Here is a 20,465-nt window from a genome sequence, read left to right on the forward strand (position 1 = left end):
TACGCGGCATTTTCATTGACCAGCAACGTTTAACATCATCACTGATGCAGACAGCATTGATTGTGCATCAAACCTGCCGTTGGTAATATATGCCAGTCTTCAACACCATACGTCTGATGCAGACAACATTGGTGTGTATCAAACCTGTCGTTGGTCAGTGGCCAGCGCTACATTAGCATACGCCTATCAAAACACAGAGGGAAACGTTCAAGAAAACCTACACTTTGTAAACGGAACGCTAAAATAAGTGTACTATTTTGGATTGACAGAAACTGCTGTTGGTTTGATTGCAACAAAAGGTGTAACTATGAGCGTCACAGTGCCTAGATGCATATTGTATGCTTGCAGAATCTACTACAGTTCAACAGTAGAGTGGGATGCCATAGCTTTGGATAAACCCAGACAGACATTGCACCAGGTCACAGAGACACATATTCACACACACACCACACACGAAGATAAGTTCCAGTGTGTGGGTCGAGTCTCTCTGAAGATGTAGGATCAGCTGGATATGAAAGTTTTCAACAGAGGGATTTGTTCTGCGTCCGCCTCCCAATGACGGCCTACTAAACCATCCCTAACCCAGGTGACACTGGCCCAATTTTTCGCCGCCTCAACCTAGACTGTATCACTGGTCTTCTAGTTTACTATTTAAAAAAAAAAATCGTCATTTATCTAGGCAAGTCAGTTAAGAACAAATTCTTATTTTCCAATGACGGCATACCCCGGCCAAACCCTCCCCTAACCCAGGCGACGCTGGCCCAGTTTTGCACCGCCCTATGGGACTCCACGATCACGACCGGTTGTGATACAGCCCGGGATCGAACCAGGGTCCGTAGTGACGCCTCTAGCACTGAGATGCAGTGCCTTACGCTTTGAACTCACCGCCAGAGTCCTTGTGTAACATAGCACGCAGCGTCATCCGAATATGTACGCAACAATAGTTCATCATTCACCTTCTGCTGCCATTTCTGTCAAGCTGTCTACACAGTTTGACACATGCATTCGTTAAACCCAACGTATGCACCACACAGAATGCACTGCAACTGCCTCTGCAAACGCAGCGCTGCAGGGCAAACGCAGCGCTGCAGGGCAAACGCTGCAGGGCAAACGCTGCAGGGCAAACGCAACGCTGCAGGGCAAACGCCACGCTGCAGGGCAAACGCCACGCTGCAGGGCAAACGCCACGCTGCAGGGCAAACGCAACGCTGCAGGGCAAACGCAACGCTGCAGGGCAAACGCAACGCTGAAAGGCAAACGCAACGCTGAAAGGCAAACGCAACGCTGAAAGGCAAACGCAGTGTTTCATTGGAAATTAATGCAATTCTGGTGTACCGAAATGTAATGGCGCTGTTGGTGTGATCGAAGCGTTAGACCGCTGCGCCACTCGGGAGCCCAGAAGTTAGGTACAGTACATAGAGCAATGGACAAGGCTAGTTCAACTGTGCCATCTAAGAACATACCTGGTACAGTACAAACCAAAACTACGGGTTTCAAATGCATAGATAATGTTTAAGTGCGTAAATAGCTTTGGAATGGGCCGATACTGTACTACAATACCAGTCCCCAGTCACAGACAGACAAAATGAATGCCTCAAGCCCGTCATAGTAATTGATCTGATTCTGGGTTAATAGAACCAACTAGACAGACAGACATTAACTAGAATGACCTGACTGGGTTGTTCCAGAAACAAAGACTCCAAAATAAAACTGCCCTCTATAAGAGGACTAAAATTAGCCTCACCATCCACACACAGGAAATCTTTAAAAGTCTCTGCTCTTTTAAACAGAAAAACATATTACAAGAGAGAGCGAGACACAGAGAGAGAAATAGAGAGTGTGTGTGTGAGCGCGAGGTTTTAGAGTAAAGATGGGCTCAGCAGTGAACAGACAGTAGAGGTAACTCAAAGCAGACATCGACAGCTCCAGGGCTTGTCAGACAGGGCTGTGCTGTTGTTGGGAGTGTTATTTCATGCTGTTAGCTCTGGTCTCTGGGTAGCTCCCACCAAACTAACTCCCTATTGCTGCCCTATACTTATCTATAACTGGGTTAACTTGCTAACTAGCAAAGAATATCAACAAATGTGCACACTGATCTGAAAAGCAGATTCACTTGTGGGCGATTGAAAGACCTCTCGTGGACTACACACGCCAATAGAATCTGGCTCTGCTTACAACAAAATCACACACTCAATCTTGCAAAGTTAGATTTGTTTTGGTTTGTTGCATTGAAAAGGGGCTGATATAATGTTGATTCGATCACAGAAAAAAAAACATTGATCTGTATTGTGAAAACTAATGGGGCGAACTCAGTGAAGCTCAATCTCCTCTTGCGTCTCTGCGTGGGCTGGCGTTTCTTCTGTTTGCCAGTCCTGGAGGAGGTGCGTGGTTTAGAGAGAACATTGCCTCCCACCAATGGCCAAGTCTTACAGGTCTGTATCACCTTCCTCCTCCAGCTCTCCATCCTTGTGTCTGGGGCTGGCACTGAGGGAGTCTGGGACGTAGACAGCTGGTGCCGGGGTCAGAGCCTAGAGACATCCGCCATTATGCAGGAAGTGACATCATACGCTTCTTTATTTATCCCCCTTTTACACCTGACATTGGGATGGAAATCCATAGAGCCCTGAGCAGGAGGACAACGCAACAGAAACCGAAAGCTACTGTACACCATCCGTAGAGGAACGGACAAACTCCCTCAGGTCTATAAGAGTGAGTGGGTCTCGGCTGGAGGATTGCGTTGAAGTGACAGTCCTGTAGCTCAATGGACAGAACGAGAAAAGAGGGAAGGAGAGGACAGAGGATCCACGCATCCCTCGCTCTGTCCCTTATGAGAAGTAAAGGTTTGAGGGCCCAGGAGAGAGCAGGGCGGGGCGAGGGTCCAACAACACCATGATACAGCCACAAGACCAGCAGGAAACGGAGACAGTCACACAAATTAAAGTCCTTAACACACACACACACCCGTCCCATTCTCTCCTCTTAGAGCCCTCTCCCTCAGTAGGTCGGAGTCAGTGAGTCCACTACTGCTGTAGGTGTGTTTGTAGATTAGACTACTTACTACTTGTAGGTCTCGGAGCGGACGTATTCAAACACATGGGAGACTCCCAGCTGGAACTGGTCTGCAATGGGGGTCACCCACGGGTTATTCTCAGCCTTGAACACCTGCTTAGGCCCAGTCAGATCCAGGTTACCTGAAGAGAGAGAGAGGGGATGAACAGAGAGAGATTAGGAGATTGAGTGATATAGAAAAGAGTGTCAGAGAGGAAAGGAGGGAGGGAGAAGAGGTCAACGGGTGGAGAGATGAAGGTGTGGGGAGAAGAGGAGCGAGGAAAGAGGGAGAGAAAGGGCGAAAGAGTGAACAACGTTCTGACAACATTGTGGCGCGGGCGACGGGTCACGGTGCTAATGTGGTCGATGGTAGCACCTCAGAGACCAATTAACACACATCTGACTAGCCCAGCACCGAGAGAGCTGTCTGGGCCTAAAACCTAAAACCCCTAGGTCCCCCAACGCCAACGTTACGCCTGGTCAGAGCAAGCCAACACCAGCAGCCCCATGCTAACTAGTCAGTTAGGGTTGTTCAGCTGTTCATCTATAAATTGTACAGAATCTACAGTTTCACTGCTCTTGTTAATCAACTCCTTGCTTTCAGCTTTGTCTGGAATTTCTTTTAGTGAGAACGAACTAGGGTTGAATTCAGAGACTGAATGATTTGATGGTTTTACAGTATGGTTAAGCTGTAATAATCTGTCTGAAATACACTTTTTATTTATTTATATTACATACACTTGAAACCTCATCGTCCTTATTTATCCTCTTTTCCTTCCCACCGCTCCATCATCCCTCTCCCCTAGTTACAGGATTAGGTCGGTGTTAGTCCCTCTTCTCTCCAGTGTGGCCTCGACAGCTACAATGCCGATCTTCTATCCCCAAACCTGCACTTCCCCTGTGCACTTGGCTGCTCCTTGTTAGAGGGGCCACTCCCTCTTCATCTCCTTCTCCCCTCATCCCCCTCTTTTCCTCTGCTCCATCTCTGGAGCACCCCGTCCCCTCAGTCGCTCCCTCCGCCTGTCTGTCCCTCCATCTCTGGAGCACCCCGTCCCTCAGTCGCTCCCTCCGCCTGTCTGTCCCTCCATCTCTGGAGCACCGCGTCCCCTCAGTCGCTCCCTCCGCCTGTCCGTCCCTCCATCTCTGGAGCACCCCGTCCCTCAGTCGCTCCCTCCGTCTGTCCGTCCCTCCATCTCTAACATTCTCTCCCGCCACATCATTTCCCTCCCGCTTTCCCTCCCCCATCCTCTCTTTTGGCTGGTGGTGTAGCTGTGGCCCTAACAAGGCCAGAGCAGTGAGACACTGGGATTAGGGAGCCGTGACAGGGAGATTCTAATCAGCTCTACACACATAGTGAGAGAAACAGGAGACCATCTCTCCCTCCCTCTCCTCTTCCTCCTGAACTCTCTCTCTTCTGCTTTAGGTCTTGGCTGAAGACATCCCCTTTTTTGGTTTTTACCAACTGATGAAAATATTTCCTTTGTATTGTACTGGAAGGTGTTTCAGTTTCGTAAACTGAGCTGCAGAACCTCCAGTGGCGAGGGCCCACACATTGTACTCTACAGGCTGTCAGAGAGAGGGTCGACCCCTGGTGACCTCTGTGGGGGTTCATGGGTTTGTGGATCTGTGAAGCATGCCATCTGGGGCATGCACATGCGCGCACACACACACACAGTGGGACGGTGAGGGCAGTGGGGCGATGCTGGGAAAGGCCAGCCAACCAGAGGAGCAGTCAACGACACCTGCGCCCACATACAGTGACTGTGTGTGTGTCTGTGTGCAATAGTGTGTTCGTGTGGTCAGTCTTACCCAGTTCAGGGGGCAGCACAGTGAGCCTGTTGCCCTGAATGTGGAGCTCTTTGAGCTGGGCCAGGTCTCCTATCTCTTTAGGCAGAGAGATGAGGTCATTATCCCTCAGACTCAGCTATGGAGAGGAGGATAGGGGGTAAGAAGGGGGGGGGGGGGGGGGGGTAATGAGAGAGACGTAGAGGGAGAGATGAAGGACGAGAGAGAAAGACAAAGGGAGTAAGAGGGGGGATAGAGAGAGGAAAATAGGGATTTATACATTCGGAATAAAATAAAAATCACATTTTATTGGTCACATGCACGTGCTTAGCAGATGTTATGGTGGGTGAAGCGAAATGTTCCTAGCTCCGACAGCGCAGCAATATCTAACAAGTAATATCTAACAAATTACACAACATATACCCAATACACACAAATATAAGTAAAGGAATGGAATTAAGAATATATAAATATATGGACGAGCAATGTCAGAGCAGCATAGACGAAGATACAGTAGAATAGTGTAGAATACAGTATATACACATATGAGAAGAGTAATGCAAGATATGAAAACATCATTGAAGTGACTAGTGTTCAATTTATTAAAGTGGCCAGTGATTTCAAGTCTATGTATATAGGCAGCAGCCCCTAATGTGATGGTTATTTAACAGTCTGATGGCCTTGAGATTGAAAATCAGCCTCTGTCTCTTGGTCCCAGCTTTGATGCACCTGTACTGACCTCGTCTTCTGGATGAGGTCAATGTATATAAAACATTAAATGTGTACTGTTTGCACAGCAGACGTTCATCCACATCCAGTTGAAGTCAGAAGTTTACATACACCTTACCAAATACATTTCAACTCAGTTTTTCACAATTCCTGACATTTAATCATAGTAAATATTCTTGTCTTAAGCCATTTTGCCACAACTTTGGAAGTATGCTTGGGGTCATTGTCCATTTGGAAGACCCCTTTGCAACCAAGCTTTAACTTCCTGACTGACATCTTGAGATGTTGCTTCAATATATCCAAATTTCCCTACCTCATGATGCCATCTATTTTGTGAAGTGCACCAGTCCCTCCTGCAACAAAGCACCCCCACAACATGGTGCTGCCTTCCACGCGCTTCATGGTTGGAATGGTGTTCTTCAGCTTGCAAGCCTCCCCCTTTTTCCTCCAAACACAACAATGGTCATTACGGCCAAACAGTTCTATTTTTGTTTCATCAGACCAGAGAACATTTCTCCAAAAAGTACGATCTTTGTCCCCATGTGGAGTTGCAAACTGTAGTCTGGCTTTTTTATGCTGGATTTGGAGCAGTGGCTTCTTCCTTGCTGAGCGGCCTTTCAGGTTGTGTTGATATAGGACTCGTTTCACTGTGGATGTAGATACTTTCATACCTGTTTCCTCCAGCATCTTCACAAGGTCCTTTGCTGTTGCTCTGGGATTGATTTGCACTTTTCGCACCAAACTACGTTCATCTCTAGGAGATAAAACGCGTCTCCTTCCTGAGCGGTATGAGGGCTGCGTGGTCCCATGGTGTTTATACTTGCGTGCTATTGTTTGCACAGATGAACGTGGTACCTTCAGGCGTTTGGAAATTGCTCCCAAGGATGAACCAGACTTGTGGAGGTCTACAATATTTTTTCTGAGGTCTTGGCTGACTTCTTTTGATTTTCCCATGATGTCAAGCAAAGAGGCACTGAGTTTGAAGAGAGGCCTTGAAATACATCCACAGGTACACCTCTGACTCAAATGATGTCAATTAGCCTAAAGCCATGACATAATTTTGTGTATGTAAACTTACGACCCACTAGAATTGTGATACAGTGAATTATAAGTGAAATAATCTGTCTGTAAACAATTGTTGGAAAAATTACTTGCAAAGTAGATGTCCTAACCGACTTGTCAAAACTATAGGTTGTTCACAAGAAATGTGTGGAGTGGTTGAAAAAAAACGAGATACACTTAGGTTGGAGTCAATATATGTAAACCTCCGACTTCAACTGTATACTAAACAATGATTTCCCGTCTACAATCAGAATAAAACATCTTGAGACATCACAATAGGAGAGACACATGCCATTTGAAGTCCTTATTGTGGGGAACTGTCACTCCTGTATTAAGGCAGTTCTAGGTGACGGACAATACAAGGAACCAACCAAGCAATACGAAGGAGAGAAAGGAGACCACTGATATTCAGAGGGAGATATTTAGATAAATGACTCACAATCTGCAGCTTGCCCAGCTTGCCGATGTCTGGAGGAAGCATCTCAAAGTCGTTGTCACTGAGATAGAGTGCACGCAGGGTAGCTGCAATTTACACAGGAGTTGGTTAGTGTGTGTGTGTGCACTGGACTTTCAGTCCTAACCAGGCCGAAGCGTGATCAATAAGACCAGTCACGGCTGATTAATAACCGTTTGCAAGCTCTGGGCAGCTGACACACACATGGGTCAAACATAGATTTACTGCTGCTTGTCTAGTCGGGGGGGGGGGGGGGTCTATATAAACAAACACACATACTGACACACTGGAAGACAGCAGCTCACACTGCCTCTCATTCTCTCTCACATATACACAGAGACACATATACACACACACACAGAAAAACCCACACAGAGACACCCACACAGAGACACACACGCAAACAGAGAGACACACGCAAACAGAGAGACAGACTAGACCAAAAGGGTAATCTTCAGATTCACTGACACTATTCTTCCATCAGGGATTTGGGGAGACATCCAGACAGACAGGCATACTTCCTGGTATGTCACTCTAAGGGAAACAGATCCTTTGGAGCAAAGTAAAATACCAAAAATAGCCACATTACAGGCTTCTAATAGCAATAATGAAAGTGCATATCCTCCTTCTTGTATCTCTGATTAAAGACAATCATATGCACCTCATTCATTAATCAGTGGCTGTTTAATTTGGGCAGGGAATTAGTAGCGATCTGTGTGTGTGTGTGTGTGTGTGTGTGTGTGTGTGTGTCTGGGCATCGTAGCCTCCTCCAGCTTTGATAGATGGAGTGGGGAGGAGAGGAGGAAGTGTGCGAGGCGGGGGGGGGGATAAGATTAAAATGGCGCCGATTGCTGTGTGAATAGTGCTTTCATTATGTCATCATCAGTATTAAAATAACAGGCCATTAGTAGAGCTAGCACAGCAGGCTCAGAGAGAGAAACAGACAGAGATGGGGAGACCAACTCTCTCTCTCCCACTTTAGGTCTTGGTTGAAGACATCCCCTTTTCAGTTGTTTTTACATTTTTATCAGAGAGGGTGCGTCAATTACCAGAACAGGGTGGTGGATGGAATGGAGGAGTTGATTGGAAAGATGAGCCCCATGATGATGATGTGCTTGACTCAGTAATAAGAATGGTGGTCTGCCCAGCGTGTGGTGACAGGAGAAATATTTCAGTCGCACTTGAGTACACGTGTGTGTTTCTTCACAGGTTTCTGTGGACGTGTGTGCATGCGATGCAGTGTGTGTGTGTGTGAGAGAGAGAGAGAGTGACTCACTGAGGTAGAAGAAGTTGCCGGGCAGTGAGCTCTCGTTCAGGTTGTTGTAGGTCAGGTCCAGCACCTCCAGAGCAGGCAGGGACCCGAAGCCTCGGGGCAGAGCACTCATCCTGTTCATACTGCACGCATAATGACAGATAGAAAACAACGAGCTAAATCAACTCACAGCTTTACAACGGCATTTCCTGAGGTAGTCCTCGACTGAAGAAAAATCAGTGTCACCCTCAGCACAAGAGGACATTTCCACTTGGTCTAATGGTGAAGACATCGGTTTCCTGAGCCTGTGAAATATCTTCTACAGTAAATCCAATGTACGGTGAACGCAGAGTCATTCTTTTTTCATACTAGCTGGCGTTCACCTTGGGATAAATAACTAATTCTTCAATTTTATTGTGTAATCTCACATTCTGCATGCAAGGTCACATATAGTCCTTCTGTTAGGCATATTCTTATAGATAGTGGCAGAACTGTTTAAGGATTCTATAGAATGAGCTCAGGAAGAAGGAGAGGATCAAGGTGTCACTGGGCCTAGCCGGAGATCAGGTCCTGATTGAGCCCAACCATTTAAGCCTCAGTCTATACATCTCCAGGTATTACATTATCAATATCCACACACACAACAAGAGGCTAGGCCGTCTCAAAGACACAGGGAACACAGTGGAGCGCCTTGCTTTCAGGGCGGATTTGAAAAGCAAAAACAAATTGATTCTGCGACGCCAGGATATGTTTGCAAGGCAATTACAGGTTGGGAGGCAGAGATTGTTTTGACAAATGAGATCAGGTTGGTAGGTACACACAAATTCGCCTGCACACACACACACAAACACATCAGACACACACAGTACAGAGTACACACACCGCGCTGAAAGGGACAGTGGGTCTTGAATACGTCTGCGAGGCTTATGTTTCCTAGATTATGGTTGGTAGACGGTGCAGCTGACAGCCAATCCATAAGAGACGCAGAATGTCAGAGCGGTGGAGGAGATTGTAAAAACTTTGGTAATCCCGCGTGACATTGAGACCAATCCCTTATCGCCAGCCCCCATCTTTCAGTGGCGAGGGGGGCCCACAAAAGTATTTGGGGTTAAAACTGTAACGGGCAAACTGTTAATTCCACACATTTGGGCTGTGACTGAACTGGAGTAGAACATAGGAAGAGAAAAGAGAAAACTCAAGTAGGACTTGTAGATTTTTTACCTGGTCAAAAGCACAAGTCACTTGTCCCAAAATACATTTAAATTTTTTTTTAAAGAAGCCCTATAACACTATTCTGACATCATTTTAAGATGCAAGGAACCACTCTACAAAATAAAATGCATTAACATTTTTTTTTTTTACCAGAGAATCAGACAGGAATATAGGCTACACAGCCTATTGGCATCTTTGCATATTCAAGCCTCTGAATACAACAGTCCCTTTAAGGCTCTCATGGAGGATGGTTGGCCACCCTGGGTAGCTTTTCAAATATTTAAACATTACAATTACTTTTCTATATGTCTACGGTTCAAAACAGTGTCTGGAAAGTTCTGGAACGACAGATCCAAAATTCATACAACCACTGCACATAAAAATAAAAAAAAGAAGCTGATGCAACAGATCAGACCGTTTAGCTTAAAAATGTTGATAGAGTTTTATTTCTTCATATTATAAAGCTCAACAATGCACACATGGCTGTAGGCTATTTGCGAACGTTCCAAAATGCAATTAGCAGAAAAACACTTCTCAAACGCGCACCCACGCACAAGCGGTTTCACGTGACAGATGAAAATATCCATTCGAAATGAAGAAAAGGAAAATGTAAAAAGATGCATCAACTAGCATGATGGATTACTGACTAGGACAATGCCTTTGGCTGCTGGACAATAAAATAACGTTGATTTGAAAACCTACAGAACAACAATTCCCTCAACATTTCTATGCTCATAATTTGGCTACTTTGAAACAAGACATGCTTCGTAAAATGACATAAAACATGCAGGTTTTAAAAAAATTAAGTTTCCGGTGGAATAGTTTTGAAATGCTGACCGCCTCCGCTCAGGTTCAAGGTGGGTGAGGTGCGGGGCGCAACAGGCACGGACCTTCACTCGACCATTACATACATCTGAACGAACGGTGCCTCCAGTACGTAGACAGAATCAAGTCTTTAGAAGTTCATGTCAATTACCCTCCATTGTATTTGGCCAAACATGACTGGCGTTTAGCCGATATCTGTGGAATTAAAATTCTCATTAAAGTTTGGCTACATTTTCCGTCGCATCATGTCGGCATCGTTTTGGACATGAGGCTGTAGCCAATGTGCTTATCACCTACACTTTGTAGCCTTTTTATATATGTACATGATAAATGTATTTGAATGTTATTCCAAAGTTGGCCTGTGATCTGAGTAATTGTTTGATATTGTAATTTGTGTGAAAAAACAAGTCTTTACTTGTCCATTTTGACAACTTAAATCTATATTGTTCTTGTTAAACACATTTTTGTAATTGTCCCAGACAAAAGGAAAAGCGTTAATGCCGAGTACTGGACGAGAGGATGAGAGTAGGAAACAGGTTGTGTTCCGTCTTTAAGTGCTCACAGAGGACAGCAATACACGATATGAAGTTGTCTCTGAGCCTCTCGATGTTGTCTTGGCAAATAGCTAATTATACACCGTGCCTCACGCACACCAGTCTTAGGTTTAGCCTTGTCCCTTTGTGCTGTGCATAATTTGACCTGAGAACTGAAATTGTTTGGGATTCGTCGTCTTTGGCAGACTGGTATAGGTAGGGAACATAGCTTGCTGTCTTCTATAGTCCTTCAATCTAATCAAATCAAACCTATTGCAAGCCGGTAAATTCTGCCAGTCTTTATTATGGCATTACATAGATCGACTGATCACCATATGAAGAGATGGCATATGCTCGTATTCTTACACTGATTAGCCAGATGTGTGATCTACATTTTTCGAGGATAAATGTGTGCATACTGGTTGATAATGGTTTATTCCACTATGTGAATGTGAAGTGATGGGTAAAGCGTTAAGGGTAAATTACAGGGGTGAAGTGATTTGTGTCACAAACGGAGATGAGAAAATAACAGGATCCCTGCCCTGACAACAGCAATTCAGTTGAGCGCAGAGATACAGCCATGTCCTGAGGGGAAGAGAGAGACCCGCAAATAAACAAGTGTTCAAATTAACAGTTTCCCTCTTTCTCTCACCTGTCTGACAATGTAGGCTTTGTGAGCTTGGAATGAGGATGAAGGAGTGGCATAGCTGAAGAGCCACAGTCGCACACACACAAGACAGAAAATACACATTTTAAAATACATTCGGTGGCCTACCCAAGGTTGAGGTGTTTGAGCTTCTGCAGGCTGCTGATCTGAGTGGGCAGCTCTTCTATCTGGTTGTTGAACACATTGAGAACTTCCAGGTTCTTCAAGTCAGCCACGTTGGCAGGAATGGCTGAGAGAGAGAGAGACAAAACATGGAATAAAAATACAGACCACCAGTATTTCTTCCTCCCAGCCCTATTGAACATTGCATACTCTTTCATCACTTTAAAACACAACCATGGAGTCAAACTACGACCAGTTGAAGAACCACTATAGTCAGGCTGATGGTACAGCGTCTTAACGAGCCAATTATCATCCTGTATGTCTTTGATGGCTCATTTAGCTGCTCTATGGCCAGGGCAATCAGGGCAGAGGTTTGACATTTTAATGATGGGGCCATTTCTTTTGTTCCCTACACCTCCCCCTATTTTCCCCTCTCACCCTTATCCTCCCGCTCCTCATCCTTTCCTCCCCTCCACGAGTCAATTTTTGAGAGGTGGACAGAGATCGATAGGGAGATAATGAGATGATGCCTCTATCCGATTAGAGGCCTGATCAATGGGGGGGGGGGGGTACACAAACAGAACAGGTGGACCTGACAGGAATGTCCCTGGGGAGATCAGGGTGACTGAACGTGTCCCTGCCATACCGTTTCCATATCACAGGGACAACATGTCACAAAGGCTAGTCTTTGAGGGGATTGCTTTTCAGTGATGAGACATAATTGTTACAGTTACATAACACAATATTATTTAGGACGATATTTTATCAATACTTGGATTTTTTTTTTTGTTGCTAGGTACCATTAGCTAGCACTAGTCGGCTGTACCTGCGCCAAAACTCCTGTATTGTTCATCTTATAGCTTGTTTTTAAATAGTGAGCCAATAGGTTTGTTTTCAGCACTTATTTCCATGACTGATCAAAACTAATTTTCTCATGCTCGCTCTTCACTCTCTGCAGCAGTCATATAGTGAGCAATATGATTGGAAGATCAAATCACAATATCGATTCCCGTAAATATAGACTTGTGACAATCATATCAGTAGCAATACTTATCGTATCGGCACCTAAGTATCGTGACAATATTGTATTGTTAGGTCCCTGGCAATTCCCAGCCCTAGTGCTTGTGTGTGTAATCTCTGTAGTCTGTAACTAAAGCTTAGTAGCATGTGGAATTAAAAGTATACCAGGGAGAGAGACTTTGTCAACCAAGTCACAATCGGTCCAGTCTGAATCCAAGTCCATGTCACAACTGGTCCAATCTGAATCCAAGTCCATGTCAACCGGTCCAGTCTGAATCCATGTCACAACCGGTCCAGTCTGAATCCATGTCCATGTCACAACCGGTCCAGTCTGAATCCATGTCCATGTCACAACCGGTCCAGTCTGAATCCATGTCCATGTCACAACCGGTCCAGTCTGAATCCATGTCCATGTCACAACCGGTCCAGTCTGAATCCATGTCATCACTGATTGATTTAGAGTGGAGTCCAGAGCTGTGAAAAAATCGTGACTCGATTCCGATCCCTGGACTTTTAGAGTCCATTTCTCTCCATCTATCCCAGTGGTTTACCCCGCACCACAAAATCAATTCCATTCAGGCTCAGTCTCAATAGATCTGTGAATGTCCACTGAATCAATGCAGAGTGAACATAGGGTCACAGAGTACTGGACCTGGCCACGCAGATCTAGGCCTACGCCTCAATCAATACAACACTCCAGTGATCTCTTTACACACTATTCATTTACTACACCTGCCCTGTATTCATGCGAGTAAAGTTAAACTCTTAGACATGCTGAAGACGATACGATTTCATACTACAGATAACACTTTTTTGCTTAATTGTGTTTAATTGCTAGTCTCAATGGAGATAAATGAGGGAGAGAGAGCAAGCGAGAGAGAGAATAGTGTGTGTGCGTATGATATTAAGTGTGTGGTATTAAGTGGGTGCCCTCTTGAGTGTGTGTGAGAGGAGGCGGCTGGTTTCAGGTTGGTGCAGCCTGCATGGGGACCCTGTGACACTCGGGAGTTGTTAATGATCAGATAGATAGATTGATGGTAATAGGGAAGAGACGTGTTCGGGAAACGGTCCCAACCTTTGGCTAAGCAGCAACAGCCATCTCATTTCCCCTCTTTCTCCTGCTCCCTCCCTAAGCCTCTCTCTCCCTTCCTACGCCGCTCACTCTCCCTCCCATAGGCTAAGTAAGCACCCTGCTCACCCAGATCACCCTTCTCGTCACCTTCCTCTTCCTTCTCTCTAATGAAAGACTTTCCAAATGTCACTGTAATATCTGACTACCTTGAAAAGTTCAAAAAGACGGCACGCTATCTTTTATATCTGGGAGCGCTTTAAAGCAGGCAGGACAAGATCAGAGCCACGGAGGGGAGAGAGGGGAAAACCCCAGTAGAGGTACGGCAAGACGAAGAGTAAAGCCATAAACCACAGCTCCATATTCGCAATACAGTGATTTGCTGTGTAAAAACTAAATAAATACAGCTAAGAACATTATTGCTAACAGACGGATCAGATGGTCGCACCTGAAACACCTGCAGGTAAATGGGTATGGATGATAATGGTAATTAGCTATTCCAAAAACAAGTCTCTGATCTTCCGCTATAAATAGCATGGAGAGAGAAATGTATAATGGATGTAATCTCAATGTGTGACATCTTAAAATGGGGATTAGGGTGAGGAACAGAACAGGAAACTCAAGATACCAGCAGTATGAGATAAACAATGTGCCAACATGATGCAGGTAGTTAGGTGTGAACTTGGAGCTGGTGTCTGTAGTAGTGACTGAAGATGCCAAGAGAGATCTTGCGATTTTTTTGTTGTTCATTTGTATCAAGTGTATCCCTAGTGGGCTTGTCCCAAAATTAACTAGACTCTTATACAGATGATACACAAGTTAACAGAGAGATATGATTCTCTGCCTCATTCTTTGTGATTACATTGCTATGTTACCTGGTTTTATGTCATATTAATGCAATAACAGCGTAATAATGTAATAAACATATTAGCAACTTAAATTATGTTCTTCTTTAAATTACTCATAACACACATGAACCCTAGGCTTTGAGATCTAAAATAAAAATCCTCAAGTAAATGCATACTTTGTCAAACACCCCCAGCTAAAACACAGAGAAGTGAACTGACTTTCGTTGTTCAAGCTGACTACAAAGGCCTTGGTCTCCAATGCTCATCTCGGAAAGTGAGCCTTTTAAGGTAAGTACTACAGCACAAGTGTGCACTCTAGTGGTAATAAGCACAATTTCACACCCTTGCGTTGCCATTCATAGCTGTGTATGTATGTCATTTTGTAAAAATAACTTTCAATAATATACACTGTGGCAAGGTTATTAGGTACGCCCATCTAGTACCAGATCGAAACCCTCCAGAACAGCCCAAATTCTTCAGGGCATGGAAACGCTGTTCAATTGGTATCAAGGGACCTAACGTGTGCCAGGAAAACATTCCCCACACCATTACACCACCAGCTTGTACCGTTGACACCAGGCAGGATGGGGCCATGGACTAATGCTGCTTACGCCAAATCCTGACTCTGCCATCAGCATGACGCAACCATGATTCGTCGGACCAGGCAATGTTTTTCCACTCCTCAATTGTCCAGTGTTGGTGATCACGTGCCCACTGGAGCCACTTCTTGTTGTTAGCTGGTAGGAGTGGAACCCAGTGTGGTCGTCTGCTGTAATAGCTCATCCGTGACAAGGACTGACGAGATGTGCGTTCTGAGATGCCGTTCTGCGCCGTTATCTGCCCGTTTGTGGGCCCGCCTGTTAGCTGGTACGATTCTTGCCATTCTCCTTCCACCTCTCATCAACAAGCTGTTTTCGCCCACAGGACTGCCACTGACTGAATGTTTTATTGTTTGTCGCACCATTCTCTGTAAACCCTAGACACTGTCGTGCATGAAAAGTCGTCCGTTTCTGAGATACTGGAACCGGCGCACCTGGCACTGGCGAACATACCATGCTCAAAGTCACTAAATTTGCACATTCTAACATTCAATTGAACAGTAACTGAATGCCTTGATGCCTGTCCATTTGCTTTATATAGGAAGCCACGGACACATGACTCACTGCCTGTAGCAGCAAACCATGTGTGAACTGGGTGGTGTACCTAATAAACTGTCCACTGGACCTACATGTATAGTGTGTACAATACATTAGGAACTAATATCTAATATTAAGTTGAACTGCATTTTCCCCTCAGAACAGCCTCAATTTGTCACGGCATTGACTCTACAAGGTGCTGAAAGTGTGCCACAGGGATGCTGGCCCATGTTGACTCCAATGCTTCCTACAATCGCGTCAATGGATGTCCTTTGGTGGTGGACCATTCTTGATACACACAGAAAACTGTTAAGAGGGAAAAACCTCAGCAGCATTGCAGTTCTTGACACACTAACCGGTGCGCCTGGCACCTACTACCATACCCCGTTCAAAGGCACTTAAATATTTTGTCTTGCCCATTCACCCTCTGAATGACACACATACACAAATCATGTCTCAATTGTCTCAAGGTTTAAAAATCTTTCTTTAACCGGTCTCCACCCCTTCATCTACAGTGATTGAGGTGGATTTAAGAAGTGACATCAATAAGGGATCAAATATTTCACCTGGCCAGTCTATGCCATGGAAAGAGCAGGTGTTCCTAATGTTTTGTACACTCAGAGTATGTCCAAATCGGACAGAAACTAGGGTTGAGACAAATGTTCCCTCTATGCGGCCCACCTGCGTAGCCACACACCTCCTCCAGGACTGGCAAACAGAAGAAACGTCAGGCCGCACAGAGATGCAAGAGAAGATTGAGCTTTACTGAGTTCGCTCCATTAGTTTGCACAATACAGATCAACGTGTTTTTTCTGTGATCGAATCAACATTATATCAGCCCCTTTTCAATGCAACAAACCAAAACAAATCTAACTTTGCAAGATTGAGTGTGTGATTTTGTTGTAAGCAGAGCCAGAGTGCAACGGAGAAGGACTCTATTGGCGTGTGTAGTCCACGAGAGGTCTTTCAATCACCCACAAGTGAATGCTCTTTTCAGATCAGAGCCGCGCATCACTGAGCACAAAATGTGTAAGCTACATTTCAAGAGCTCTTTGAAAAGCCAGTCAGGTAAAAAGCTTATGTCTTAATTAAAGGGCCAGTGTTGTATTTTGAGACAGATTTGAATATGCAAATAAACCAAGAGGCAGACGGGTAGTCTACATTGTCTAATTCTCTGTATGGTAGTAATAATACATTTTACTTTGTAAAGTGGTTTCTTGCATCATACAACACAATGCATTTTACAGTCACCTAATTGGCCCATGGTGTTACAGACCAAGTAAGCAATCATTGTCAAGCCCTTCATAATGTAATAAAGTCTCATGCAATGTAGTCCTGCATTGAACACCACATATAGCCTACTGTAGGCTATATCATAGAAATCAAAAGCTATTCCCATGTGAAACTGTTCTGGGAGTCGCTCCATTTGTTTTGTTGGTTGGCCTACGTTGTCCTCAAATAGCCACAATAACCTATTGGCTACTGTCAAACTGTAAGAGTACAGCTTCAGTGTTCACTGTAAACGAGCTGTAAGTTGCACAAAATTCTCTCAAAGTTCATGTTTCCGCTCACAAGACCCAAAATTTGCTCAGTGACCCAAACAATGGGAGGGAACATTGGTTGAGACATCTGTCTGTCAAAGTGGAGAATACTGAAGGGACATGATTGGGTCTAAGTCTGCTTGCTTCACAGCGGAATAAACAACAGATAAACAGTCAGAACTTACTTGTGAGCTTGTTGTGACTCAGAACCAGCTGGGTAATGTTGGACAGTGTGACTGCAAAGTAAAAACACAAAGGATATGTCATACATGAACCAGCATTATCTGAGGAATTACTTACTACAACTGTACTTACAGGAATAACAGACCTGATTAGATAAAGTAAAAAAGACACTGTCATGTAGTGACCGAAAATGAACTCCCTGTTCAATTATATAAGAGTCGATCTGACCAATCCTATAATATAAATATACTGTTTTGCCTTCAGATGCATAAGGCATGCAGCAGTTTGTAGGCTACACCATTTATAATTATTATTAATTTGACCAAATCCAAACATCAACCAAGTAACAGATCACACAAAAGTGTGATCACAAAGGCACTGCTTTGCTTCCTATCTATATGCTACATCATCAGCCTGATGTTGATATAGGCCTAATACTGTATAATCCCCAGAGTCAACCAACAGGAATTCAGGGCTAGACAAACGTTTCCCAACTCCGGTCCTCGCTTATCGCCAGAGTTTCCCAACTCTGGTCCTCGAGTACCCCCAGACAAGTCCACCTGATTCTACTTGTCAACTAATCAGCAAGCCATATTCAAGTGTTTTTTTATAGAGAAGATAATGGCATTAAACAGCAACGGTAGGCCCCTACTCACATAACCCTGGAATGTCCAGCATATTTGATACACCCCTGTCGCACATATCGACCTCGGGTATATTCTTCTCCCGGCTCTCCTCTACGATTTTCTTCAAAGACTTGGACATTTTCTACAACGTAACCAGGGGAAAGTCAAGGAGTTAGTTGAGTTGCTAATTTTTCCTGGTTGAATGAGCAGGATATCCAACTTTCTATGAACATGAACAAGAAAGTTAGATTGACGGCAGATAATATGAAATAGGCTAGCGTAAGTAAAATAAGTTAGAAAACCGTCCATTGTATGTCGGAAATGGTTACCTTTCGATTGGTATTAATTCCGTGAACAATTATTGTGTTAAAAGGAGAGATATTTCCAATTTACTTCCTAGACTAAGCGTCTGAACACACCCAACCGGAAGTTGATGTGCGATGATCTGTAAAATGTTCTGCATGCCATAAAAGGGCACTTCCTACAACCCAAACGTCTCCCAAAAATTCTACGAGCATAGTTCCCTTTTCCATCCAATCGTTTTCCACAATCCCAGAGAAAAAAAGAGAACGTTAACAACGATATCCAATTGGATCCACGGTTATATCCTAACTGAATGCTCTGTTGTCCTTATTCAGCCAATCGGATAGAAGGATGGTGCAACATAAATATGCTCCGCAGTGAAACAATGTAGCGAACGACGCAAAATTCTTATACGGTATCTTCTACAGTGTAGACTGTATCCGACGCATCATTGACTGTATCGGATAGCCTACATTGTAAAAATTACATGAACGCTCGCATAGACATTTGAATAAGCAATAATCAACATGTTAATGATTTGAACAGGGATAGGGTTAAACTAAATTGTGATAATCTGTGATAATGAACAGTTTATAATCAGTGTGTGTGTATATATATATATATATATATATATATATATATATATATATATGCGTTAATTGGACTGTTAACTCCTCAACCAAATAAATAAAATACGACTTCCTTTATTTGATTTTTTATTTCTGAATTATTATATTGCTATTATTATAAAAACTACAGGTTATTATAAAACAATATATGGAACAAATCTGTTTAATCTATTTGTGTATTTCCCAATTTATAAACACTTATTCTATGTTCATTGCTGTGCAGTAGGGTTGCCGCTAGTTGCCACAGACACCAAGTCAAAATTCGCTGTCATAAAAATGTATGAAAACAACAATTAGCTATGGTCTTAATTTAAGGTCAGGGTTCGGCATGAGGTTAGCAGTGTGGTTAAGGTTAGGGTTAAAGTTAGGGTTAGGTTTAAAATCAGATTTTAACTTTGACTTTCTGGCTGTGGTCACTAGTGACAACCCATATGTAGGCTATCTATTGGATCGAGGGTTAAACAACAGTCAATTTAATCATTCATTGATAAATCATTTTTGAAAACAACCAAAACTGGGCATAACGGTGAACAAAGAATGCTTATTTCCTTCAAATAACTTTTCTCTTTCTTCACATGATGATAAACATAATTTAAGAATACATCACACAATAGTAGTAGAATTCCTGGGCAGGTGCCAGTCAGTAAAGTCCGTCTCCTAGCCCACTATAGTAGTAATACCTTCCTAACATTACCTTGCGTGGGAGACACATTCTCTGGCCTGGCTCCTAGTGTCCTGGCTCAGACACGGCACCATAACACAATACACTGCAACCTGAGCTTCCTCCCCGTCCTCCTCCTGCTCTTCCTCCAGCGTAGAACACCCTGACAGGCGTGAACAGGAGGAGGTAAATCTAGAGGGCTCCCCTGGCTGAGTGCTACTTTCTTCTTGCTTGGCTGTGTTGGGTTGACGAGCCTCCATACAACACTCCCTGAGTCGTGTTTCTCTCTCTCACTCCTTTCCCACCCTTTCACTCTTTCCCTCTCATTTTCTGTGCCCTTGTTCTTCAGGGTAGGCTGGGGCTGGTGATTTCTATAGCAAAACAGAGGCCTCTATATATAGACTGATTATATTTGGCGGACGGTGAGTGGCAATAGATGCTTGCAGCACAGATGAACTTTGCCTTCACTGTGTGCCGGGGAGAAACCTGGGATTCAGGGCCACTCTCTGTTTGCACTGTAAAATATTTAACTTGACTAAATTCACATCCAAAAAAGGAGAGAGAAAAAAACATGAGATGAAAGAAGGTTGTGCTTGTGTGTGCGCATAAGCAAGACAACGATATTAGCTATTGGGAGGCACAAGGGACAGGGGACAGGGCTGTGAGTGCTGGGTGTCTATGGGTCCTGCTAGGGAGAATGAAGTCATGCATGTAGTACCAGTCAAAAGTTTGGACATACCTACGCAATCAAGGATTTTTCTTTATTTTTACTATTTTCTA

General features: G+C 44.1%; 1 protein-coding gene across 2 annotated transcripts in view; it reads right to left on the reverse strand.

Annotated features, from left to right (window-relative positions):
* The window catches only part of rsu1 (Ras suppressor protein 1), a 33,592-nt gene extending 13,569 nt beyond the window's left edge, over window positions 1–20,023 (reverse strand). The window contains exons 1-8 of one of the 2 annotated variants that reach the window (XM_031796410.1): window positions 19,719–20,023; window positions 18,123–18,234; window positions 17,469–17,519; window positions 11,676–11,796; window positions 8,355–8,473; window positions 7,064–7,146; window positions 4,858–4,972; window positions 3,059–3,191 (exon numbers count right to left, since the gene is read on the reverse strand). In XM_031796410.1, coding sequence (XP_031652270.1) covers window positions 3,059–3,191; window positions 4,858–4,972; window positions 7,064–7,146; window positions 8,355–8,473; window positions 11,676–11,796; window positions 17,469–17,519; window positions 18,123–18,234; window positions 19,719–19,736 — 752 coding nt within the window. In that variant the 5' untranslated portion in view covers window positions 19,737–20,023. Of the gene's footprint in view, window positions 1–3,058; window positions 3,192–4,857; window positions 4,973–7,063; window positions 7,147–8,354; window positions 8,474–11,675; window positions 11,797–17,468; window positions 17,520–18,122; window positions 18,235–18,421; window positions 18,729–19,718 lie in introns of those variants that run through there. The other variant, XM_031796411.1, reaches the window with a different exon arrangement.
* Between the last annotated feature and the right edge of the window lie 442 nt (window positions 20,024–20,465).

The sequence above is a fragment of the Oncorhynchus kisutch genome, linkage group LG18, assembly GCF_002021735.2.
Source record: "Oncorhynchus kisutch isolate 150728-3 linkage group LG18, Okis_V2, whole genome shotgun sequence".
Lineage (NCBI taxonomy): Eukaryota > Metazoa > Chordata > Actinopteri > Salmoniformes > Salmonidae > Oncorhynchus > Oncorhynchus kisutch.